Source organism: Hydra vulgaris, chromosome 02, assembly GCF_038396675.1.
Source record: "Hydra vulgaris chromosome 02, alternate assembly HydraT2T_AEP".
Taxonomy (NCBI): Eukaryota; Metazoa; Cnidaria; class Hydrozoa; order Anthoathecata; family Hydridae; genus Hydra; species Hydra vulgaris.
Window position 1 is genome coordinate 43,953,209 of NC_088921.1, and position 27,342 is coordinate 43,980,550.

The 27,342-nt window shown below is 27.7% G+C and overlaps 2 protein-coding genes across 4 annotated transcripts in view; both read left to right on the forward strand.

Moving 5' to 3' along the window:
- The window catches only part of LOC100212206 (pleckstrin homology domain-containing family G member 5), a 66,237-nt gene that overhangs the window by 36,929 nt on the left and 1,966 nt on the right, over positions 1-27,342 (forward strand). For all 3 annotated transcript variants that reach the window (XM_065791027.1, XM_065791028.1, XM_065791026.1), the window contains exons 4-11: positions 10,988-11,049; positions 11,572-11,805; positions 13,200-13,397; positions 13,724-13,834; positions 13,977-14,126; positions 14,823-14,966; positions 15,137-15,253; positions 16,661-16,906. In XM_065791027.1, coding sequence (XP_065647099.1) covers positions 10,988-11,049; positions 11,572-11,805; positions 13,200-13,397; positions 13,724-13,834; positions 13,977-14,126; positions 14,823-14,966; positions 15,137-15,253; positions 16,661-16,906 — 1,262 coding nt within the window. The remainder of the gene's footprint in view (positions 1-10,987; positions 11,050-11,571; positions 11,806-13,199; positions 13,398-13,723; positions 13,835-13,976; positions 14,127-14,822; positions 14,967-15,136; positions 15,254-16,660; positions 16,907-27,342) is intronic.
- Positions 21,656-26,482, forward strand: LOC136076966 (uncharacterized). Its single transcript, XM_065791029.1, has 2 exons — positions 21,656-22,188; positions 22,290-26,482. Exons 1-2 carry the CDS (start codon positions 21,945-21,947, stop codon positions 23,783-23,785), a joined length of 1,740 nt encoding a protein of 579 aa, XP_065647101.1. The 5' UTR covers positions 21,656-21,944; the 3' UTR covers positions 23,786-26,482.

The window sequence follows — 27,342 nt, forward strand, 5'->3', positions numbered from 1 at the left end:
ACTTACAAGGTTCTCTTTTTAGATATTGTTCAGAGGCTTTTTTAATTATGTTATCTTGCTAAAATCAAAGTCAAAATTTTCCGCAATATGATGGAATGGAAGCTCATAATATGAAGGCAGCTAATAAAACTAAAAAGTTTTTTTTTGCTTTAAATTTCAGAGTTCAAATTTCTTTGGTGGCTTCAAACTTTGCGATCACTGACTTTATCACTATTACTGACCAACATGGGAATTATTTGTTTCTGTTGCAGAAATTTTACGTACCAAATCTAAAAGCGGATAGATAAAATGTTACTTGTGTAAGTTAGATAAATTAACTTGCTTAAGTTTTTGAATTATAGTTCGGTAGTCTCTTTAACATCTTGACCATTTTCTTCCAAAGATGAAACACTACCTTTTTGCTCTTGCTGGATATTCAAATCAGATTTTTTTGTGGAATTCTTAAATTTAAATCACATTAGCTTAGACAATGTGCACAGTCATTGCAAGATTTTTAGCAAGAGGTTACTAAATCTTTCCTGCATTTGCAAAAAGCAATATTTAAAAGTTTGTCAAGTTTAGGTTCCTAGTACATTTTGTTTGCTTTTTGAACTTTGTGTTGAGCTATTTTGGAGAATGCAGACCAACTTCTTAGTTCAATAATTTTAGTACCACAAATATGGGCTTTGAGCAACATCATAACATAAAAATAACTTCTTGCATTGATAAAAGTAGGTTTTTTTATAAATTAGTATTTTGTCTAGCTGCAAATCAAGACATTGCTGTAAACAATCATGCAATGTTGGAAGTTCAGTTTGATGTAACTTTCTAGGACCTTCAAGATTGCCGAGTATGGTGTTAATGGATTTTCGCATTTTCTTACCAACTAATGTTTATGTATTTTTTACAAACTGATTTTATGTCATTTTTATCTGAAAGATAATAATCTGGAATAATAGCAATAATTTGAAATTAAATCTATAATATTATCAATATGTTATTTTCATATTAAAAAAAGTATATAGACAATATTTTCAATAGTTTCTATGTGCATTTTTGAAATAAATAGTCAACATTTAGGAAAAAAACATAATATTTTTGGAAAAAAAAAATATTTTGTAGTAGCAAGAGTTATATTTTCACCAAAAAAAAAATTACATATTGAGTGAAAACTAAAACATGCATTAGTAATATATATATATATATATATATATATATATATATATATATATATATATATATATATATATATATATATATATATATATATATATATATATATATATATATATATATATTAGTTATGTTGTTGTTTGGCGCTTTTTATGTTTTTGTTATCATATTAGCACCCAATTTATCATGGTCTATCATGTTAAATTAATACATCGTTAGGCTCATCAGGAAGAATTCTGATTCTTCCTTCCTTATGCACCTACTGATGGTAAAACACAGTGTTCAAGTAATCAAAAATTAGATAAGTGTTTTTACTAATTTATTATTGCTCTGTTCTTTTAGAACATTGAGCAATCTATTAGTAGAATACACTAACATAATTTATAATTTATATGTATATATATATATATATATATATATATATATATATATATATATATATATATATATATATATATATATATATATACACATGCATACAGACCTTGTTTTAAATAAAAAGGTTTTAGCACATTAACTTGTCATTGATTTGATGTCATAAAATTATCTTTATTATTATTTTTTTTAATTTAAGGACTATAATTTTTTAATACTACCCAAATAAAATAAATTACAGCAAAACAAGTTTAATTTACTAATTAAGAAAAACATATCTAGAAGTGTTATTTTGTAAATGTACATATTGTAGAATGTCTATTTTTTTCAATTTTTTTGTTTTTTAATATTAAATAATTGAATTTAATATTACATTTTTTATTAGCATTTAACATAAAATAATTTCTTTCTTTTCTCTATATTTGTAAATGAATTAAAGTGTGTTAATTTTTTTTTTTCATCATTTCTTAAAATTGTGGCTTTGCAAATAATAATGAATTTTTACTTTTAAAGAATTTTTAACAAACAAAAAATATTACTTGTCGCAAAAAAAAAAAAAACTCAAGTTAATTACTTTACTAGGGCCTATTTTTTTTGTGACAAACAAAGATATAAGTTTCCTAGTACTATTTATTAAGAAATATATACCATTGTGCTTTCACTTGCCTTACGACAAAAAAAGTTAAATGTACGCTTTATGAACATTTTTAATGCAGTGTTACAAGTTATAACATTTTTACAAGGAATTTAAATTTTTGTATAAAATAGAAAAGGAGGAGAAAAAAGTGTAATTTTTTTTTAATTAAATAACTTTTTTAATCAAAATTTATTCTAAATTATAAGAAAATTCTATTTTCACTTTTTTGATATTGCAAACTGTTAATTATATAAAGCTGATGCAACTATTATAAGTTATTTTTCTAAACTATTATTTTATGCTTATAAATATAAGCATAGACATTGCAAGAGCTATATTGCTTCAAGCATAAATACTTGTAACAATTAATTAAATAAAAAACTTCTTCTATTGATTTAACTTATAATATATCAAGAGAGATCAAAAGAGTTATCAAATATTTATTCTTAATAATGTTATCAAGTATATTTATTCTTGATAACGAGGATAACTCTCTCAATATTATATTTTATAAAATTAATAATAAATTCATATCCGTTAAAGAAGTTTTTTTTAATTATAAAAAAATAAACTCTTTATGAGATGTCATTTAAAGTTTGACATTAATGTTTTTTTAATTTTTTGATAAAATCGATCATAACAAAACAAACAAACAAACAAACAAAAAAAATTAAAATATCAAAAGCTAATATAAATAAAATTTAACGTGTAAAATTTTTAGCTAATAATTTTTTGTTTTGTTTTTTATTTTATTTTTAAAGGTTGGTAAATTATATTTGTTAGTGTTTGAGAAATAGTTTTAATAAACATTTTTGGGTTTGCATGATGATAAATAAAAGTTTTTTTTGTTATGTTTCTTTTATGATTTCATTTTTTACGTGTCATATAACATCTAATTTTTTTTTTCTTTTTCTGAACATTTTTAATGGAAAAGTTAGGTTAATAAAAATAAAATTTTCGTTGTTTATTCTTAACTTATTACATTTGTAAAAGGGCAGTTATCAAATGTAATTGTCATGCAAACTTTTTTGCGTAATCCTCATTAAAATTTCATCAGTGGTTTTTATAACGTTTATTACCGTTTAAACAATATCTTTAGACTTGTTTAAATATTAAAAAATGATAAAAAGCCCACTATTCTTAGGTCATGAAATCTCGTATTTTATCACAAAAATTAGGCTCTCTTGACTTCTGGAGAATCTTTAATAGTATTTAATATTTTTAGTATCTTTAATATATCTATAGTATCTATAGTATCTTTAATATATCAATAGTATCTTTAATAGTATCAATAATAAGGGCAAATTTGTTATTCCACTTCTCTTGTATGGTTCAGATTTCGTCACCTCACCTAAAGACAAAGCTGAATTGTTTGCTAAGAATTTTTCATCAATATTATCTCTTGATTCCTCTAGTTGCGTTCTACCTGATTTAGCCATCAAACAGGTTGATTCATTGCTTGACATTCGTATCTCTCCAGCTTCTATATCTAAAGTGACTTCCTGCTTAGACTCTTCTCCAGCGTGTGGCCTGGATAACAACCTGTTATAGTCTTGCAGAAGTTTTCTTTGGAGCTATTGTCTATACTTTCAAAACTATTTAACAAATGCTTATCAGAGTCTTGTTTTCCAGCCTGCTGGAAAGTGGCATCTGTTAACCCTATTTTTAAAAATTCTGGAGAGCAATCTGATTCGTCTAACTACCGTCCCATAAGTCTTCTTCCTATCATAAGCAAGGTTTTTGAATCTTCAATTAACAAACACTTAATCTCTCATCTTGAATCTAAAAAATTACTATCTGATCATAAATATGGTTTTGGATCTTCTTGTTCTACAGCTGATTTGCTAACAGTAATAACTGATAGGTTTTATTGTGCATTAAGGTGGAGAGGTTAAGGCTGTCACTCTTGACATTTCTAAAGCTTTTGATAAAGTTTGACATGTGTATCTGGTAACATCTTTAAGATTATTGAGTCCTACCTTTCCAATCATAGTATAAATATTGTCTTCGATCAACAGCACTCTTCTTCATATCCTGTAACTTCAGGGGTTCCTCAAGGTTCTATCCTTGGCCCTATACTCTTTTTAATTTACATTAATGATTTTCCAGATATTCTCACATCTAAGGTGTCATTTTTCGCTAATGATACTCATTTATTCTTGCCATGATAAGAAGCCAACACTCTCTGATTGCTTGGAGGGGGCATTTATGCTTGAAAAGAATCTCACTTCTGCTACAGCTTGGGGCTCACAGTGGCTAATTAGCTTTAATTCAGATAAAACACAATTTTTTTCAGCCAATCGTTATTGCAATAATTTAGATCTTCCTATATTGATGAACGGTAATGTACTCAATGAGTCATCTACCCTTCATCTTCTAGGATTAACTTTTACTTCCGATCTTTTTTGGAAACTGTATATCAAATCCATTGCAAAGTTAGCATCTGCTAAGGTTGCATCTCTTTATTGTGCTAGACACTTTCTTACTCTGAATTCTATTCTCTATCTCTATAAATCTCAAATCCGTCCTTGTATGGAATACTGTTGCCATATCTGGGGCAGACCTTCTAATGATGCCCTTTCTCTTTTAGACAAGGTACAAAAATGCATTGTGAACATAGTTGGACCTGCTCTTGCAGCCAACCTCCAACTGGTATCACATCTTCGTAATGTTGCTTTTCTTTCTCTTTTCTACAAATACTATATTGGACACTGCTCTAAAGAGCTAGTGTCTCTTGTGCCATCTACCAAAATTCATTCTTGTGTTACTCGTCGTTCAATTAAATCTCATCCTTTTTCTGTGACTGTTCTTAAATGCTCCAAAAGCTCTTATTCATCTAGTTTTTTTCCTCAAACATCAGTTTTTTGGAATTCACTTCCTTCATCTTGCTTTCCTGATTCACATAATTTGCAATCTTTGAAGTCATCTGTCAATCATTATCTTGCTCTACAATCTTCATCTTTTCTCTTCCAGTAACTTCGAACTCTTATACTGGTTGTTTGCAGCCTTGTTGGAAGCGAAGCTGCTAAAAAAAATATATATTTATTCATAATAATAAGTAAATAATAAATATACAAGTATTTTCCTTATAATAATGGGTTCCATGTTACATATTTTATCTACCCACTTACCAAATGTATAGAGTTGCACTTTTTATGTTATGTGTCTAACAGAATAGTTATTGAAAAATGGGATTTTTAAACAAATGATTTTGAAGTTGCTTAAATTGGGTGTAAAACTTGCAGACACTATTCTGTGGTTTTGAAAATTGTCACAATAAAAAAAAAGACTGCGCTAAATTAGCAACATAAACATTTGAAAAATCACTTTGAGTTGACATAAATGTATTACTCAAATTAAGTGATTTTTTGGCATTATATTTTTTAATAGAGTTTAATAGAAAGCTTAAAAAAAGTAAAAAATGTGCAAACCAAAAACTGTTACTAGCAAATTTTGAAGTAAAAACGTGGTGCTCGAGGCAATTGAAATATATATGAACTTAAAAAATATTGCATCAATTGTTGAGAGAAGAAATAAGTAAAAAATTTTATGTTTTAAAAAATCAGAAACAAAATAAACATTGTGTAATATTAGTACATGATAACATTTTTACATTTATTGAGTTGATTCTCCATAAAAATAGTTTTGCAAAAGTTTTGTAAATTGTTTTTTTTTTATTAAAAATTATAATAGAATATATTATAACAGAATATTTAAAAATTATATTTTATTATGTTGTACAATGCCTGAGGGTTGAATAAGTCAAGCTAACAAGTTTTGCAAGTACAGTAAACTTTAGTAAATCATAAAAATGCTATAAATTTATTACACATAAGTCTTATACCCCTGAGCTTTTAACTTTCAATGTCGTCATTTTGTTTCTATTAACAATTTTTATGTTTTCTAAAATTTCAAACACAGCATTGTAACATACCTCATTTTAATACATTTTTTGTCTTTAAAGTTTATTTCATTATTTTCAGACTACACTTTTGTGTCAAATCCTGCAGTAATATAAAATATATATTTTATAATAAACTAAAAGAATAAATAGTAACATTTTATAAAAGGTTAGTTTGTGCAGACTAAAAAACTTTGTCAACATTTTTTTATTTAATTATATGAAGGGTTCATCACTTGTCGCTCTGAACTCAATAGTCTTAGAGCTACAAAAATTGATAAAGCTTAACTTCCCTGGTAGTTATTTTAAATGATATTTATGGTAAAATTCAAATTCTAATTTATTTTGATTAGTTATGGTAAATATTTTTTGAACAGTTATGGTAAATATTTTTTTAAACAGTTATGGTAAGTTTTTTTTTTGAGCAGTTATGGTAAATATTTTCTTCCAGTGATTCTATATAGTGAAAGTGATTCTATACAAAATGTACAAAAACCTGAAAATAACAATTTTTAAAATTTAATTAATATCTTATTAAATTAACTTAATACATTAAGGCATTGTAAAATACTAATTTCAAGAAAGTTTTTTAATTCTTTGTGAATGTGAAGCTCATCATACATCAGCAACTTTTAATTGTCATTTATAAAATTCAGTGACAATTTGTTTAAGTGTCAAAACTTTTATTTAAACATCAAAATGCCATATATGAGAAGTGATGAAAATGAGAATAGAAAAGTAAATGGACTGAAAATTATTTGTTTACATTAAATAATAGTGGACTTCAGCAAAATCTTATTTATAATAAAAAATTTAATCAAAACGAAAAATCGGATGTGGAAGACAATTTAAAAAAGACACTGAATTTTCCTAAAAATTTCCAAAGAAAATTTTCCAGAAAAAATGTTACCCTTGAGCCATAGTGTAAAGTAGCTAAAACTCAGAATTTGATTATCAAGTAATGTAACAGCTTTAGTGGCTACCCAAAGCTATTAAGTAATGTAACATCTTTAGTCGGTACCCAAAGCTATTAAGTAATGTAACATCTTTAGTCGGTACCCAAGGCTATTAAGTAATGTAACATCTTTAGTCGGTACCCAAGGCTATCAAGTAATGTAACATCTTTAGTCGGTACCCAAAGCTATTAAGTAATGTAACAGCTTTTGTGGCTACCTGAGGCTATCTTGACTACAGACCTTACAATTGTGCAATCAAGCAGAAAGACAGGAGAATTTTTAAACAAAAATTTAAAAGTGAATTGCCTGAGATATTGAAAAAAGTTTCTGAATGAACTATGGTTTTAAAGTGTTGTGTTACTTTAAACTAACTATAACATACTTCATGCTAACTATGACAAAAGAATAAAAAGTACGTATCTGCTTATTGTTTACCAAAAGATAAAGATGAACGTTTTCGATGGATGACTGCAAATTGAAGAGATAATATTCTTTATGCAAAATATACTGTGGTATGCTCACATTTGCCTGAAAATGTTAACTTGATAATGATTAATCATAAGAAACAAACCAATGTACTTCCAACATTATTTCATAGCATTAATTTTAGTCAAGTTCCAACAGCACCAGTAAAACCACATGAAAAAAAACGTTGTTTTTCATGTCATAAAGTAGAATATATTATTATAAAATTAATACAATAATATTAATACTACTGTAATATTTTTTTTTATTATTACTATTATTATATTACTATTATTATATTCTCATGAATTAAAGACTTTTTATTTCATTCTATATTTTGTTGTAACTTATTTTATATTCATAATACTCTTTTAGATTTCTTTAAATTAAAAGTGATTCAACATATACAGCATTTCATATGGGTTCTTAGTGTTTTATTTCAATACTTTCAAATTAAAAGTGATTCAACATATACAGCATTTCATATGGGTTTTTAGTGTTTTATTTCAATACTTTCACAGAACCAAATAAAAGTAATAGACAAATTTTTTATTTTATCTGCAGCAATTTGTTTTTTAAATAATTCTGAAATGACAAAAAAAAAAGTAAGTTTTACAAAAAGAATTATTTGTGATGAGAAGTATCACTGTTGGAGAGCCTTTGTACTCACTAGATATTGTTCAAGTCTTAGAGTATATGGCTGTATCTCAAGCATTTTACAAATGTTTAAGAAATAATTTTCAGCTACCTAGTGTACAATCTTTAACAAACTTGATACTATATCTTTAATTTCCAAAATATTTCACTGTTTCAAAGACAGCGCTCATGCATTATAACAGTTGATGAAGTATACATTAAAGCAACTGTCATATTTCTTGATGGAAAAATCTATGGTCATGCTCAGGATACCCAGAGAAGCAAGCAAGAACAATTTCTTTTTTTTATATTATTCCTAATGAATCTTGGAGGACTAAAACAATTATATTTTTGTTGTATGATTATGTTCACTTATGGAAGAATATACGTAGCAATTGGCTAAATAACAATAATATGTTACTTATATATGGGTACAAGAGGTAAAAAAATGTTGGTGACATGATAACTGATCAGAATTAGGTAGTGGATTAATGGTGATCCCCCTCCTCAGGAATGCACTGCGATCACCAATAATGTTTTGAAGAGCCTGAGACCTGCACTAATGCCACTCATCAGGAGCATGTCCTTGTAACTGATCTCACCGCCTGCACTCTACATCATGCTAGTCAATATTGCAATATAATAGGACTACACTACAAAAGCTAAAAATCCAATCCCTATCCCAGTTTATACAGCGCCAACATTCTTAGAGATCTCGTGAGGGTGGTGAGGGATATGTGTGGTGTAGCTGTTTATATGTGTATAAATACACGCACTCACAACATAAAAATATACACATATCCCTACATATATGCATACATACATACCTATATATATACATGCACACATATATACATACATACATACACATAAACATTAATATACAAAATAGTGACAATAAAGCAAATAGAATAGTGACAATGACAAAATAAATAGTAAGCAGCAGATAGCACATAGTACTTTAAAGTGACCATATTTATGATTACAATATGCCTAATATATATCTATGTACATATATATGAATATGTAACAATCCAGGAATTCGCAACTTGTAAAGATAGGATCTAGGATAAAAATAGTATGTGTTAAAGGTATACAAACGTAGTGTGAAATTTAGTAAGACAAATAGTTCAGAGAATATAAATCTCACCTGATAGGTGGAGATAACTCTTAACTGAAAATAGTTTTAGATAATAACAAATTGATAGATTGATAACTCAAGAAAGCCAGCTAATACACAATATAATTAATGGATACACCAGAAATGAATAATAATTCAATATGTAGAATGTCAGTTCGCTAGACACCCTTTGATCGATTATGCATCTATGACCTGTGTCATCCATTCTCATATAGCATTGTGTTTAGCTTTCTATTCACCCAATTTGAAAGTGGACGAAAACATAACAAGACCATACTAGATGACCAAATGATACATACTAATGCACTACATCATCACACCTGTCAAGAAGAAAACTTTGAAAACCACGAATATTAGTGAATGATAGATTTAGAGAACTTGGTGATGGCGATGGTTTTTTGTGTTTTATAGTTTTTGGTACTTTAGTCATTTTTAAATTTGTTAAAGAACTTGACTCAAAGCATAGATAGTACTCAGTACATTGTTTAATAGCCCAAGCAATTGCCTCATTACTAATAATAAACTCTAAGCCATAACATGTGCATTGTTAATGTCCTTGACAATGCACACCAAAAGTACAAACAGGGACACCATCCTTGTGAAACATGACACTGTTGGTACTCAGATATTTTGCAGCTGTTGATGGAATCAGCTTCTCTGAGAGCTACCCAGCAACTTAAGTGACATAAAATTAGCATCATAATATTCTCTGACATATGATAACTCTTGTGATGTGGGCATTTACAAGTGTGAGATAAACTCTAAAGGACCACAAGAAAACTTCTGCCTCTCTGGAATCAGATTGGAGAAGAAAATATTGTAAATGTAGTATCTGAATTATTGCAGATAAAAAAATGAATAAGGGGAAAAAATATTTGTTTTTACTGCATTACTCACCAAAAAGCCTTCTGTACAGAAAGTTTCCCAGAAGAAATTTAAAAGGTTATCGAATTAGTGGTGAATATTATTAACAAAGTAATTGCAAGTAATCAAATCCCAGTTTTGTAAATTTCTTCAAGAAGCCAGTCATTAATGAATTTCCTTTGCACAATAAAGTGGTCTAAAGTTCTGTATTGACTTGTTGCTTGTCTTAATGAAGTTAAGACATGGGTTATCAGACCTAATTTGGTTACTAAAGTCATGGTTGACATGAAATCTGGCTTTTAAATAATTTCAACATTTTAAATAAAAAGCTTTAAGGAAAAGTCTTACTTTTAAAGCTTTACTCTTACTATCATTTGAGATGTCTTTATTTGCAATTGACATTACCACTAGTTATTACTTTTCCAAGTACTAAACGAAAGTACTAAAGTACTAAACTAGTAAAGGAAAGTACTAAAGTACATGAAGACTACCGAGATTTCCATTGACCTTAAGTTCCTCAAGAAAACTGTTAACAAATTTTTTCTGTTTGCCATTTTTATTTATTTGTCCATTTTTTTGCAACTGAAAATGTCAACTGACATTTTCAGTTGTAACTGACATTTTCAGTTGTAACTGACATTTTCAGTTGCAACACAATATTGCACAAGTGCTTATGCTTTTCAAGTTTTCTTTATATATTTTTGTTTAAATTTTATATTAAAAAATTGGAGGTAAGAAATTATTTGAATAAAATATTTATATATTTTTCTTTAGTGCTGATTGATTCTGCCACCTTTACTTACTTTATTATAAATTTATTTTAAATGGGAGTTTACTAAAAATATTTACACAATATTTAGAAAATGACGAAGTTGATGAGAGAATAAAAAATTTAATGAAAGAAGAAAATAAAAAATCTCAGGTAAGATTTTATATTAATATAAAAAATGTTATGCTGACTTTGGAATTAATAATATTATGCAGTCCTTGGAATTAAAAGAATAAGATTTTAAATTTTGATAAAAATAAATTGCAGGCTTTAAAGAAATATAGTAGTAACATTAACTCAATGACAAGATCATCAGCAATCAATAGTAGTAGTAACACAACATCAACTTATCAACAACAGATAAGTTGTGTGAAAATAATTAAAGGCTGACAATATATTGCGAACCTTAAACTATTTTTGGTCAGCATCAGGTCAGCACAAAATTTTTAATGCTAAGATTTTACCATAACAACATTGTAATGAGGTTGAAAAATTCGATTACCTCAGACATTTTTAGCTGAGTGCTGACCCTAATTCTTAGGGTTGATATTTTTTTTGTTTTTTTTTTTGTTATTGTTTTTTTTTATTATGATAATATTTTGCAGTAATAATAAATAAAATACTTTATAAAAAATGCAAATTTCTTGAATGAATTACTAAGTTTTTTAATATTAGGATATTAACAAACGTTTTTTGGATTTACTTGATCGATTTTCAACATATGGATTTGAAGATGACATTGAAAATAAAGATTCAAAAAATGACTTTTTCCTTGAAAGTGCTTGGGATGATATTGTTGATATTCCTCACAGTGATGAAAATAAAAGATTGTTGATACAACAGCAATCCATTTTTGAAATTTTTACAACAGAAGTTGGATATATTAAAGATCTTGAAATTATAATTAAAGTAAGATTTTAAATTCAAAAATTCTTTTTAGAGATTTTTTCTTGTTCTTTTTTTTATTTATATAATAAATATATATATATTGGGATCGGGGCATTTATATACCAAGTTTGTGTTATCAAAGTAACTCTCAATAACAACCTTGACCATAAAACTTAATAGAGAAACTCACTTAAATGTGTTAACTCTTAGAGAAATTGCTCTTTAAACCAACTGCACTTGTCATTACACAAAACAGATTTTTTTTTTTTTTATTTTTTTTTTTTTTTTTTACAAAAGAGAACAGCTCCATACGAGCATTACTGGTGATATGAAAAACTTGCAAACGTAGAAGTAATTAAAGAATTAATTTAGTAAATAATTAATTAAGAATTAATGTTGGAAATAATTAGAATAGGAAGTAATACACTAGTTATCATTAAATGATTATTCAATTTTTATTTAAATTTTAAAATTTAATAACTTGAAGATTGGTAATTTTATTCTTCATATGCTTGTAATTTCATACTTTAATGTTATTTGAGTGTTATATGTTTGTAATAACATTTCATACTTTAGTACTCATTTAAGTGACATCATATTTTATGGTTAATTAATTTTTTAACTTTATTGTATTTAAGAATTGAAAGTAGTTAAATGGTTTTTCTTGAATAAATAAAAGATTTATTTGAGAAATTTTCATTTTTATTTAAAAAAAAGTTTGTGCTTATTTATGCTTATAAAAAAAGATGCCTCTAAAATGTTTAGATGGAATCAGATCTCCTCAGTTTTATATGTAGAAATAATGTAGAAACATTTGTTTCAAAAATTAATGCTGCTGTTTATCTAAGACAGGAGCAGGAAAAAGTTTTAAGCATATTGGCAATATTAACCCTTTTGGCCCATTTATGACTCTTAGAATTTTGTTCTGGTTTCAAAAAAACTTTCTATTGTTACAAGACAAACACTCTTGAATAAAAAAGATTTCATTTGATCGACACAATTCTCAGAAAACACTGAAACAAAAGCACACAGAAAACACTAAAATGCAAACATTGTTTTTAATCATTTTCATATCTAATATGAAATTCACATAAAAAAACTTCGTGATTCTTGAAAAGGTGAAGAAAAAATAAAGATAACAAATCATTAAATATGATATGTACTATATTTAATGATTTTTATGATTTATTATTTTGATTATATGATGTTGTCATTTAATGCAGTTATATGTTTATCATTTAGGTGCAGTTTTATTATAAGTAATGTATATTTATAAAGTTAAAATGTATATGTATATTTATAAAGTTAAAATGTATATTATAAATATAATTATCATATTATTAATAAGTATTGTTTAATTTAATTTAAAAAATTTTAAAGGATGATAAAAAAATAGTTAAATATTTATTTATTAGATCTTTAAAAGATGTTTGGATCTACTCCGAAAAGAAGGTTATCTATTAGAGGTTGAGCCATATGCAATTTTTGCAAATATAGAAGAAATCTACAATGTCAATGTCACTTTCTGGAACAGTCTTAAACCAGCTCTTGAAAACGCTCGTGCTACCAAGATAGCTTTTAAAACTAACATATTGCTAAAAGCATTTGAAAAAGTATTTTTTTCTCCCTTAGTAGATAAAAATAGCAAAACAGAAAAAAGAAAAAGAAAATTATTTTGTTAATTTTAAATACTTTGTTTAGTTAAACCAAAATAGTGATGCACATCAAAAATAGATGCACATCAAAATAAAACAATTTTTTTCATTTATTTTTCATTTTCCAGATTTTGGTTTTCTTTTAGTTTCTATTTGTTTTAAAATCTTTTTTTTTTTTTTTAACAATGTAATCTTTGGAAATCTAACAAAGTAGGTTTTTTTTAATGTTTTACTAAGCTATGTATTAAATGCTTTTTACACTTTTTTTTTTTACTAAATTTTAGTTTGAAATTCTATTTCAACCTTATATTGAGTTTTTTAATGAAGATCCGTGTAACAAGAAATGCCTAATTTACTCTGAGCAAACAAATTTATTACTCAAACAATATCTATCTGTAAGTTACAAGTTTTTGTACAACATTTTTGTATTTTATTACAAAAACAAAAAGCCTTTTCATTATTTGTTTTATAATGTTTGCCATTTTTTATGCATTTTTTCTTTCTATTTATAGTAATTTTATTTAATAAACGTTTTAGTGGTGTGATGCCCATGAGAAATGCATGCGTCTAAAGCTTTCTGGATTTCTTATCAAACCTTTACAGCGAATTACTAAGTACTCATTGTTGCTGAGAGCAGTTCTCAGTAAAACTGATGATCTCAATGATAAAGCAATGTTAGAGGAAATGGTAAATATTATAATTAAAAATTATTTGAATTTCTAAATTAATACCAGCAAATATTTTGCAACTTCTAATGAATGTTTACTAGGGTTATAACATTTTGTTGTTCCTATATGTTTTTGTTTTTTCCTGTATGTTTTAGTTGTTCCTGTAAATTTTTGTTGCTCCCTGTATGTTTTTGTTGTTCCTGTATGTTTTTGTTGTTCCTGTATATTTTTGTTGTTCCTGTATATTTTTGTTGTTTCCTGTACAAAAAATATGAACTTTTGTTTGAAAGTAACTAAAAAATCATTGATTTTTTTTTTTTTTTTAAAAGTCAATCCACATCAACCTTTTATTCTGTAGGTCCCATATATCAGTTAAATTTATTTTTTTCCAAAAGCATTTCAACTTGGGTCTTAAAAGAGCCGGAACTTTATATACAAAAAAACAAAATTTTCAAACAAAAATTAATAAGCATATTAAATATATAGTCTTAAATAGTTGTGATTTTGTTTGTTGATTTTAAAAAAATTGATTTTCTTGATTTCATTTTTGATTACCTCGTATAAAGTTTTTTACTTCTACTATTCTGCTAACCTTGTTTTATACTGATAGACTCTTTTTGATTACCTTATATAAAGTTTTTTACTTCTACTATACTGCTAACTTTGTTTTATACTGACGGCAGGCTCTTCATCACTAGCTTGTTTACTTATTTAGATGTCAAGAGTAGAAACATTTGTTTCAAAAATTAATGCTGCTGTTCATCTGAGACAGGAGCAGGAAAAAGTTTTAAGCATATTGGCAAAGTTTGATACCTATAATCCAATGGAAGCAGTACCATGCAGTGATGAAGTTGAAAGAGTATGTTACATTTTATTCATTTTTATTTTGTTATATATTTTTTATTATATTTTTCTCTTGTATATTTTTATTGTATTTTAATATACTACATTTATTTATAATGATATTAATATTCAAGTAATGGATTTCATTTATCTGTCTTTTAAATAATAGTTAAAATGCTAATTTAGTTAGCAGCAGAGTTTTGTAATTTCGATTTAAAAGCATCTATACCTGGGCTTCCTTCTCCGAGTCAAAGATTTATTATAAAAGATGGTCCAATGAAAATTGTTGATAAACAGGGAAAGGTATGGATACTAAACGTGTTATTTGTATTTAATATTTGTAACATTAAAGTGGCTACAATTTTTTTAGGTCTTGTTGCCACTCAAGGAGCAGTTACCCACCACATTCCTGGTAGTAGAGCGGACAACCTATTTCTCTGTGCAGCCTTGTTATTCAAGGCTTGTGTTTTTAGAGTTAAAGGGTTAACAGCAATTTAAGAAAAAAAGAGTCCTTTGACTGTATTGGCCCCCAGATTCTTGGGTATGAAAAAAAAGTACTTCATATTTCAAGTAAATACTTAATAGTCAAGTTCCTAATAATCAAATAAACACCTAACAGTCAAACAAGTTTTCTCTAAACAAGGCTGCAAGCAACCACTAGTTAAGTTGGGAAAACAAAGAAGAGAACTAAATAGTAAAAAAAGCAGTAATAGAGGAAATGAGTAGGCAGAGGACTTAAATTATATGAAACTGGAAGCTTAAATTAGATGTAAATTATATGAATCAGGTAAACATGAAGACTGGAGAGGATTCTAAACCATTGATTTAAATTGAAAAAAAGAAAAAATCTAGATGTATAAAAATTTTTTGAGTATGAAGGAACAAAAAACTTTGAGAAATTGGGAGTATTTTACTCCTGATTTCTTCAATCATCGTCATCCTGATCATCATCAGCAATCATGAAACAATCATCATTCTGATGAGCAGAATAAAATAAGGCAACCTTAACAGAAGTTAACTTTGTAATAGATTGTATATATGGTTTCCATGAAAGGTCAGTAATGAAGGACTTAGTAAGAATTCATAAATATAAGAACATCAACCACACTGAGATATTTATTGAGAGTCAACAACTGAGTTTTTTAATCAAAAACTTAAACTTTGCTAATAATAGTTAAAAGACTGATTGGGAGAAAGATAAAAAGACTATTTGGAAGATGTTACAGATAAATTCAAATTATTTTCACAAAGAACAAGTAGATCTGGTGAGTTTTGCAAAAGGTAAAATTCAACGGATGAAAATTTATTTTAAAGATTACTAATATTTGAAAAAGATTGGGAACCCAAAGTCAGAATTATAAATGCTTTTATGCAACTTGCATAAAAGTTTTTTTAAGTCATGCTTAAAATGTTTTTTTTTTCTTTTTTAATGCCGAATTTCAATATTTTATTTAAAAATTAAATTAGTTCACCAAAAATTATTTAAAAAGCCATAAGGTTTTAGTTTCTTCAAATGTATTTGGAAAAGTTATTTAATGATGCAAAAATTAAACTTAAGTAAACCTAAAATAATTACATAAAAATAAAGTTTATTTTAAATCTATATATTTTAATATACTATAAAATATATTTTTATACAAATATTTTATAATTTTTTTTTTTATTAAAAAAATAAGAATCATGTTTTTTAAATATATTATACATCTTTAGAAAGAGGTTCAAGTCTTTCTTTTCTCCGATTTGTTGGTTGTTACAAAATTAAAAAAAAAGATTGATCGATATAGAATTATACGTCCTCCATATCGTCTTAATAAAATTGTCATCAGGGATATCAAAGATTCCAACTCAATTTTATTTGTTTATCTTAACGAATATGGTGTTTTATCAACAGCATTTATCTTACAAACTTCAGTAGGTGAACAAGAAAAGTGGAAAACAGCTGTTTTAGATGCAAAAGTAATTTTTATAGTTTTTTTTATTTTTGCTAGTATTATTATTGCCTTTTTAGCTGAATTGTTAAACTTTGGTGTATATATGATATTTGTTAGAGTAAAAAAATGTAATAACTAAGAATTGTGTCAACAACTTGTGGAAGGTAAAGAGTAGGGTGATTCAAAAAACAACATTTAAAAATAATATCTGCAGCTCGCATTCTAATGTTTTTTTAATGATAAAATACTGCATTTGAAAGCGTTTTTTTTTATATTTTTAGGGGTGCCTCAATCCCTTACACATTTACTAAAGTGCCAAAAGTACAAAAAAGTGTTATATAAAATAATATTATATAAAAAGTGGTAAAAAGAGTGTTTTGTTCATATAAATATTTAATAAAAAATGGTTATGTGGGTTTTTCTAAATAACTCTGGCTGTAAATTGTTGTTTTTAAAGTGAACAGTGTTACAAAATGCTATCAAAAAACATAACTTATGTTTATTGATGGTTTTTATGTTTATTGATGTTGTTTTTTTTTTAATGTAATTCGCTCCCAACAAGGCTTCAAGCAACTACTATTAAGTTGGGAGCTAGTAGAAAACAAAAAAATAAAGTAAAAGAGCAGGAAATGGTTGACATAAGACTTGAAAAGTTGAAGAATTCCTTCAACTTTTCAAGTCTTATGTCAAGTCTTATGTCCAGTTTTTGAAAGTTCCAAAGCATAAAAGTTTTTGAAAATTCCAAAGAAGTACGGTAGAAGAAAGCTAGATAAGTAAAAGTTTTATAAGTATGAAGGGACAGATACAGTAAAAGAATGCAACTTTGTTAAATGTTGAGTCAAGCAAGAATGAATTTTGGTTGATGGAACCAAAGATGATAGCTCCTTTAAGCAGCAATTATCATACTATTTGTAGAAAAAACAAAGAGATGTAACCTTATGTTATTGAAAGAGAGGCTCAAGTTTGGCATATAAAGCAGGTCTAACTAGGTTTATAACCCAACTAGGTTTAGGACCTTGTTTAGAAAAAAAAGAGCATTAAAAGAACCAGCCTAAATATGACAACATTATTTAGAAGGAAATGATTTGATAATCTCCAAAATTTTCCCAGATAAACTATATGAAGCAAGCTTATGGAGAAGACCTGCATGCCAAACTTTATCAAAAGCTATAGATATGTCAAAGCAATAGCCCTTGCCTCACTGCCCCCATCTAATGCATGATACTATTCCTAGTGGGGTTGAAATTTTATGTAATTAGTAAATTATGAGTTGTAAAGGTTGAAACTTAGATAAAATAGTTTCTTTGTAAAGTGAAATATTGATTTTACTTGGTGAATGTAGCTGATTCCTTTCAAAAAATAGTATAAGCTTATAATCATCCAATAATTCTAGGAACCAGCAGACTCAGAACATAATCATTCTATAATTTATAAGGGTAAATAAAAACAATACTAGCACTAAGTTCACAGAGAACTAAATGAAAAAAGTCAACAAATTAGGCAATAAGTGCAGTACATAGTGAAGAACTTTTAGAATAATTATAATATTGTTATGGATATTGAAGCCTGTATAGTGCAAAAAATAACAAACTGACTTTAAATAAAATAAAGAAGTCAGATGAAGAAAATGCTATAGGAACAAGTGATCTAAGCAATGAGTGATCAGATTATAGCTTCTTTTAAGATTTTGATAAAGAATTAATATAATCAAATAATATATCTATGTAAAACTACACTCTAAAAAAAAGGTAGTAATTACTACCTTCGGTAGGATGTCATATACTTCTATTGATGTATAATTTTCTACCTTATAAGGTAGAAAATTATAGCTTTAAGGTAAAAAAATAATACATTTAAGGTAGAATATTGAATGACAGTTCATTATTTTTAATATAACTTTCTACCTCAGAAGATAGAAAATTATTAAGGGTATATGACATATTTTACCCTAACATAGAAATTTCTATCTTTATTTTTTTAGAGGGTTATTTTGCATTACTTACTGTGCATGATGTTCAACTTAATATTGTTTTGGAGGTTTTTAAATGTCATTCCCACAATTATTTTTTCTTATCTTATTAGCCAGTTTCCTGTTCTATGGCTTAATAAACCATGTGAATGGTTTTGCTTTAAATTTTGTTTATAATTTTATCTAATTTCCGATCTTTACAATTTGTAATGTACTAATTATGTAAGAGAATAATTTTAGTTCCACAGGTAAAAAATGGTAACTTTTCTTGCATTAACATTTGCTATTCACGTTTTTTAGCTTTAATACACGTCTGTATATGTATGTTTATATTCATGATTGAGTCTACAAATATATAAAATACATGTATATTAGGGGTGTTCAGAAAAAAAAATTTTTAGAATATGAAAAACCAAATCGTCTAGTCTTAAAGCAAATATGTTTAAACTTACTCACAAAAAATTTCAGCGTTATTGAACCACTCTTTCTTTGCCCTCAAAGCACACCTTTGGAAAAAAAAAAGGGACCCAAAAATGATCAAAAACGGATTTCTTTATATGTCTTAAGGGAAAGGCTAGCATTAACATTTATAATAAATTTTTTTTTCAGGGTTTAGATAAATATATGTATTATTGATAAAAAAAAGTATGGTTTTTTTCTTTCTTTTTAAAAAAGGGTATAATTTACATTTTAAATCAGCTAAAAAATGTTTATTACGTGGTGTGGCGTTGTTTTTATAACCTTTTTAACAATTAAATTTAAACTTAGTTATTTAGATTCATAATACAGTTTCAAAAGTGTATATTCAAAATAAGAATAGAATTACTCATTTTAGGTATGTTTAATACCATTACCACACAAAAAAATATGTTCTTAACTTACAACTACAATATTTTTAATTTAATAAGTAGCGATATGAAACACAAATTAAGATATGTGTTGTATATATCATTTAACAAGTGAAATAAAACTATATAAAATATAGCAAATATTTAAATAATATATTAAGTATTTTTCCGGCTTTTATAATATTAACAAATATATTTTTGGTTATTTAGATTAATGATAATGATAAATACTAAACTTTGCGATAAATATGTTAAAGGAAACGAAAAGTGCAAGTTTGAAAACAAATTTAAGTTAAGATCTAATAAAAAAAAGAAATTGTTTATTATTAAAGCACCTAAACCAGAAGTTACAGGTAATTTCTAGTTTGTAATAAACTTGAACAATTATATTTGTATATTATTTATTTAAGATAGAGAGTGATCTAAATCATCTCAATAAAGTATAATGAACAAAAACAAATATGCATTTAGATATTCAACTTCCAACAGGAATGGATATTCTACAATATCTAGCATACCTGCAATCTATACTGCCTAAAACCACCAAAAAAATCAGTTTGGTTACATGCTCGCTTTGTAAAAATTTTGAAAAATGTGAAAATTTGGATTGTAACTGTGTTTTAGCTAAGGTTAAGAAAGCCTGGATAAAAGCAGGGTTTGAAGTTGTTAGTGACGCTCAACTATTCAAAAATCTTATTAAACTTGACAAGCAGTATTCTAATTTAAAAAAAAAAACGAAAAAAGAAGCTCTCCTAAAGATTTAATAAATCAGAAAAACTTCCAGAATTACTTAAAAATGGTTTTTTGAGTAGGCAAGCCAGATTTGAAGAACATTATTAGGACTGACAAAAAAAAAGATCTGACAAGGATAAGCTCGAAGACTTTGTTTTTGGAAGATCAGGAAGGAGAAAGAAAGTTTATTCTTGGGACAGAGGATAAGAAATTTAGTAGAAAGGTAAAACTTAAATTAAAAGTATTAAGTAATAATTTCCTTATAAAACATTTTGTTATAATTAATATTATTTTATGCTTGTAGACAGCAGAGAGTAACAGAAAGAAAAATAGAGTGAAGGGTGTGCGATCAACAAAATCTAATTATGAAATAGAACTCAATTCTGATTTGAGTTCTGATTCATCTTATGATTCTGATTTTGAGCCTAGTAACTATTATCAAAAAGAACCATCTCAATCTAACTGTGCAGTAACTGCAGAAATTCCAATAGATGTGTATGACGGGAACGTTGCCCTAATGGCTACGTTAAATGATGTTATGCCAAATGTTTTGCAAAAAGTGACAATTGCCATTTTAACTGAAGCTGGTGTTGAGCTTACAGATATAAATTGCAGTAAATCAACAGCCTTTAGAAAGATGAAATTAGCAAATGGGTCATTCCATGCCAAGTGGTGCAAATTTTAATGAGGTCCCTCATGTACCATCTCAGATTTTATTGAAATTTTTTGATTTTGTACATATATATGTTAAAAGCATGTTTTGAAAATTTTAGATCAATATCTAATATGGTTCTTGAGAAAACGCTATTTAAGTAGTGGGCTATTTTGCATAAAATTTCACTCTACAAGAAAAAAGGGTTTTTTCATCATTTTTAACAGCCAATAACTTTTGAACAAGTTAGTTTTATACTTCAATTATTATAAGATAGCAAGTGTGCTGTGGATACTTTGAAAAAAGAAAAAAATATTATTTCTGGCATCTTAACTTTTTTCATAATGGCGGGCTAAAGTTGATTTTTTGTTTTAAGAATAAGTTTTTTTGTGATTTTAAAGACCTTAATCTTAAAAACTAGTTACAAAGTTAATACAAATCAAATTGCCTGCTGATCTACATGTGTGGTGGATAAACATTTTTAAAAAAATCAGTTGATTAAAGAGCTGCATTCAAAAGTTATAGGTCTCCAAAATGAGTCAGATCGAGATTTTCGTAAAATTGATCTGTGATGCAAAGCATCTGTTACCTAAGATGGCACTTTTTTTTTTTTTATAAAATTTTTTATACGCATCAATTAAAGACTGTTAATTAACAAAAACCAAAAAAATTAATGGGCGCTTATTTATTACCCCCAAAAGGTAGTCTCTAAAAGTCAGGTAAATTTTCCATAAAAAATTATTACTTTTTAAAAGTTTAGTTATTGTTTCATTTAATTCTATATTACTAGTATGTCAATCTAAAAAGTACTAATAAAACCAAATAAATTGTTGTATTTTAGAACTAATTAATAATAAGTAATATGCCTGAGCTTTCTACTTGCTGTATTGGTAAAGCATTAAATGAACAGTGCTATCTATCTAATAAAAGTAAACGCTACCAAGAACTGTCTAAACTAAACCAAGAGCTTATTTCTTTGAGAAGCAAAATAAATCCCATAGATTTTATTTGTAGCTATCACAAGAAAGTTTACTTGTCGAGGTATGAGAATGAACATCGCAGGTATTGTTGTAATCCGTTGAACAAGCACGCAAAAAATGTGAAAAGTAAGTTTCAATATTTAATATCTTAATTCAATAAAAATACCTTAATAACACTAAATAAATAAAAAAAAAAATATTTAATAATTATTTCCGTTATTTTTTAGATTCTCTTAGAGTTATCAGTCTTTCATATGCCAAAGATTTTGGTTTAATACCTGGTCAAAAAATTTGCACTAGTTGCAGAAAAGTTCTGAATTGCAAACATAATACAAAAGAAAATGAACTCCAAGAAAAAGAAATTTATGTTGACAACCATACATTAAAAGAAGATCTTCATTCAAGTATTGCAAGTTTTGGATGCTCACCTCTAAAACTTGTTTCAAAAAAAGATAGAGTTGCATATGGAAAGCATAAAATTGATAGCGTAAGAGCTCATACACAAAAGGCTGTTGCCAATGTGCTAGGTTTAGAAATAGCTGCACTTTGTGGAATTGAATCACCCTCAAAAAAATGTTTGAAAAAAACAAACACAGATTTAGACAATATTATGACTCAAATTAAGTCAAAATTTGAAAAAACATTGTCAAATTCTGAAAAAATCACACTTCTTACACTCACTCCAGACAGTTGGTCAATAGAGAAAACTCAGAAGTTTTTTTTTACTTCAAAAAGATCTGTAGTACAAGCCAGAAAATTAAGTAAAAAAAGTGGAATACTATCAAAACCTTCTCCAAAATCGGGTAGAAAACTAAGCGAAGATGTAATTACAGAGGTTGTTCATTTCTACGAATGCGATGAATGTTCAAGGGTTTGTCCAGGAAAAAAAGAGTTTGTTTCAGTTAAAGTAGATAGTAAAAAGCAACATATCCAAAAGCGCCTTCTACTAGTCAATATGAAAGAGCTACATATTGAGTTTAAAAAGAAATATAATTATCTTAAAGTTGGATTTTCAAAATTTTGTGAGCTAAGGCCCAAGTGGTGCATTCCTGTGGGTGGTGCTTCTGGTCTGCATGCAGTTTGTGTTTGCCAGTACCATCAAAATGTAAAGCTCCTTGTACAGAAAATTCCTGGAATTTCTGATTACAAAATCTTATTAAAATTAATGGTTTGTAGCATTGAAAATAGAGATTGTATGCTGCATAGCTGCGATAAATGTCCTGCTAAAAAGGTTTTGTTAGACTACATTGACACTTTGTTTACAGAAAAAGAAATTAGTGAAGTTAACTTTTATCAATGGCAAAAATCAAATTACCAATGTACTTTAGTACCAGCAACTCTACCTTTAGATGAATTTATTGAATTGGTTTATGAACAGTTAGATAGTTTACGAGTGCATCATTTTATATCAAAAAGTCAATCCACCTACTACCAACATTTGAAAACTAATTTAAAAGAAAATCAAGCTTTGGTTCTTCTTGACTTTGCAGAAAACTATAGTTTTCTAATACTTGATAAACTTAAACAATTACAAACATTTGAACACATTATCTATTTTAGTGATGGAGCTGCATCACAATATAAAAATTACAAAAATCTTATCAACTTATGCTACCATAAACACGATTTTGACATGACTGCAGAGTGGCACTTTTTTGCAACATCGCATGGTAAAAGCCCTTGTGATGGTGTTGGTGGAACAGTGAAACGTCTTGTTGCATGAGCCAGTCTACAATCACTAAACGATCCTATTGACACACCAAGCAAAATGTACAGCTGGTGTGTTCAACATGTCAAAGGAATATCTTTTTTTTTTGTTGACAAAGTTTCAATAGAAACACATACTACAAACTTCAATTTGGAAGATAGATATCGTTCTTGTTCGACAATACCTGGGACACGAAACCACCACAGTTTTATCCCAATGTCACTTACCTCAATAAAAATAAGAGTCTCATTTGATATTATTTGCACTAATGTGGATTTTTCTACTTGCAGAATTTATATTAATAAAATTTCCAGTTACTCACCAGGAGAATATGTGGCCTGCGTTTACGATGCTCAATGGTATTTAGGAAATATTCTTAGTATTTCAGAAGAGCATCAAGATCTTAATATGAAATTCATGAAAAAGTCTTTATGTAACAAGTTTACGTGACCATGCAGAGATGATCTTTGTTGGGTACCTCTAATGCATATTTTATGCAAAGTGCAATCTCTTAAAGTCCAGTCAAACAGTGGAAGATTTTATAGTATTGACTTAAAAGAAATCAATGAGATTATTTTATTATTTGAGAAATTTAACTTTTTGTAAATTTTATTATTTTTGTTTATTTTCTTAAAAACATTTTGTTTGTTTTTCATTAAAGAAATTATTGTATTATAAAGAGGGGAGGGGACAGAGGGGAGGGGACTTTATCTATTGGGATTTAAAAGTTCTTTATCTAAAGGGATTAAAAGGCTTTAAGCATTGATATTTTTTAATTGATATTTCATAATAAATAACATTATATAATTCAATGCATTTATTTATTATGTCAATTTCAGAATTTTATGGAAAATTTACCTGACTTTTAGAGACTACCTTTTGGGGGTTATAAATAAGCGCCCATTAATTTTTTTGGTTTTTATTAATTAACAGTCTTTAATTGATGCGTATAAAAAATTTTATAAAAAAAAAAAAGTGCCGTCTTAGGTAACAGATGCTTTGCATCACAGATCAATTTTACGAAAATCTCGATCTGAATCATTTTGGAGACCTATAACTTTTGAATGTAGCTCTTTAATCAACTGATTTTTTTAAAAATGTTTATCCACCACATGTAGATCAGCAGGCAATTTGATTTGTATTAACTTTGTAACTAGTTTTTAAGATTAAGGTCTTTAAAATCACAAAAAAACTTATTCTTAAAACAAAAAAATTAACTTTAGCCCGCCATTATGAAAAAAGTTAAGATGCCAGAAATAATATTTTTTTCTTTTTTCAAAGTATCCACAGCACACTTGCTATCTTATAATAATTGAAGTATAAAACTAACTTGTTCAAAAGTTATTGGCTGTTAAAAATGATGAAAAAACCCTTTTTTCTTGTAGAGTGAAGTTTTATGCAAAATAGCCCACTACTTAAATAGCGTTTTCTCAAGAACCATATTAGATATTGATCTAAAATTTTCAAAACATGCTTTTAACATATATATGTACAAAATCAAAAAATTTCAATAAAATCTGAGATGGTTCATAAGGGACCTTTGCACCACTTGGCATGGAATGACCCGAATGAAAATATGTCAACCTTAGCAAAAGAGGATGTAAAAAATGCAATTGAAGCTTCTCCTTATCCATGTGTTATACATTTTGATGGAAAAACTCTTTATGAAATTAATGAAGGAAAAAAGTTCAAGATTGACAGGCTGGCAGTTCTTGTGAACATTGAGGGTAAGACACACCTACTAGGTGTTCCTCCTTTATCTTCCTCTTATGGTAAGGATCAATATACAAGCATTATGAACATACTAAAGGAATATAATCTTGAATCAAAAGTAGGAGGTCTTTGTTTTGGTACAACTGCAAGCAATACCGGGATCAAAAATGGTTTAATCATAAAGATATCCAACGATTTAAATACATATCTTTTAAAATTAGCTTGCAGGCATCACATAACAGAATTAAGTATGGTGCATTTTTGGAAACATACATGAGTTGACTACAAACATAAATGAGTTGACTACAAGACCTGAAAACTTATTGTTTCAAAAATTTAAGAGCCTATTTGAACATCCTAATTTTAATTATTCCCCAAATGATCTGTGCAAGTTTAACTGGAAGGAGGTGAGTGGTAGTATAAGTGAAAAGGCTACTGAAGATTCTATGAACTTTTGCAAAGCATATATAGAAAGAAAGGGGATAGCAGGAGAAGATAAACGTGAAGACAGAAGAGCTCTGGCTGAATTAGTTGTGACTTATCTATCACCTGCTGTTTATAAAATCAGGAAAACTGGAGCTATCCATCATGCCCGTTTTCTTGGTAATGCAATATACTATCTGAAAATGCAGCTTTTGTTTTCTCAACTTGACTTTGTTCAAAAAAACAAAAATCTAAAAAAAGAAATTAAGCTTATCGTGGAGTTTGTGGTCTGTTTTTATGCCAAGTAGTATTTAGAATCGAGTAATGTGTCAAAGGCCTCCAACTTAGATATTAAAGCTATCCATCAGATGCATTTAGAAATATTTGTTGGAATCCAAAAGCAGTAGATGCTGTGCTTGATTCGCTTTACAAGCACACTTGGTACTTGGACTCAACTATGATTCCACTAGCTCTATTGGATGAGGATTTGCCTTTGCATGAAAAACAAAAAATTGCAGCTGCAATTCTTTCATTTAAAAGGCTGAACACTTTAAAAATGAAAACAAAAAAAAGAAAGACATCAGAAATGAGATAGAAAAAAGTGCTAGTACTGAGAAAGATCCACCAAGCTTAGCCCCTTTGGTAGATGAGTTTTTTTTGGCATACACAGTCTTCAATTAAAATTTTTGAAAATTATGTCAATAGCCTTATTGTTGTCAATGACCATTCGGAAAGAGCCATCGACATGATGCAGCATTTTATCCATCGTTACAACTACTAAGAGGAAAAACAGAACAGATCAGTTGACAGAGTCCGCTCTGCTTTCAGGATTTCTGGTAAAAGCTCCACTAGTCTTACCAAAAAAATATTATCTGGTAGTCTTTCCTCCTTAGCAAAGAAACAAAACATACATATGTATGTTTATATTCATGGTTTAGTTAATTAATAGCTAAGTGTTTATTTGGTGGAAACATGCCATTCATTTTTTTATATGTGCAATGATTTTCCATGTCAATATTTGCACTAGGAGTTGTGTTTTTGACTTTTAACACCAACATTGACATCAATGTTCTACAGCATGTTTTTGGTTTTTGTTTTTTTGTTAATTCACCTCCCAAGGTCGATACGGCCACTACAGATGAGGAGGCTACTTGTGGTTAGAACCCTCTCTCAACTCTATAACTCCGAAACACAAACCTTGACAAACAAGGCTGCTGCGCGGAGAAACAAGTTGAGCGCGGTACTACCGGGGACGTGGTGGGGATCGTGAGCGCTTTACCACGACACCACTACCGCATTCTGTGTGCATCCTGGTGTGGAATGATCCCATGTTTTTTCTTGTTTCAAATAGATTATTCATCATTATTTGATTGAAAATCCATTGTTCCTTTGACATCGTTAAGTTTAATCTGTTATTCTAGAAAGTTCTAAAAAAT

Bases quoted from the DNA above. Each gene is read 5' to 3' on its own strand.
- LOC136076966 (XM_065791029.1), top strand. From the start codon at position 21,945: ATGCCTGAGCTTTCTACTTGCTGTATTGGTAAAGCATTAAATGAACAG. The intron at 22,189-22,289 runs GTAAGTTTCAAT...GTTATTTTTTAG, and splicing joins GCACGCAAAAAATGTGAAAA to ATTCTCTTAGAGTTATCAGT.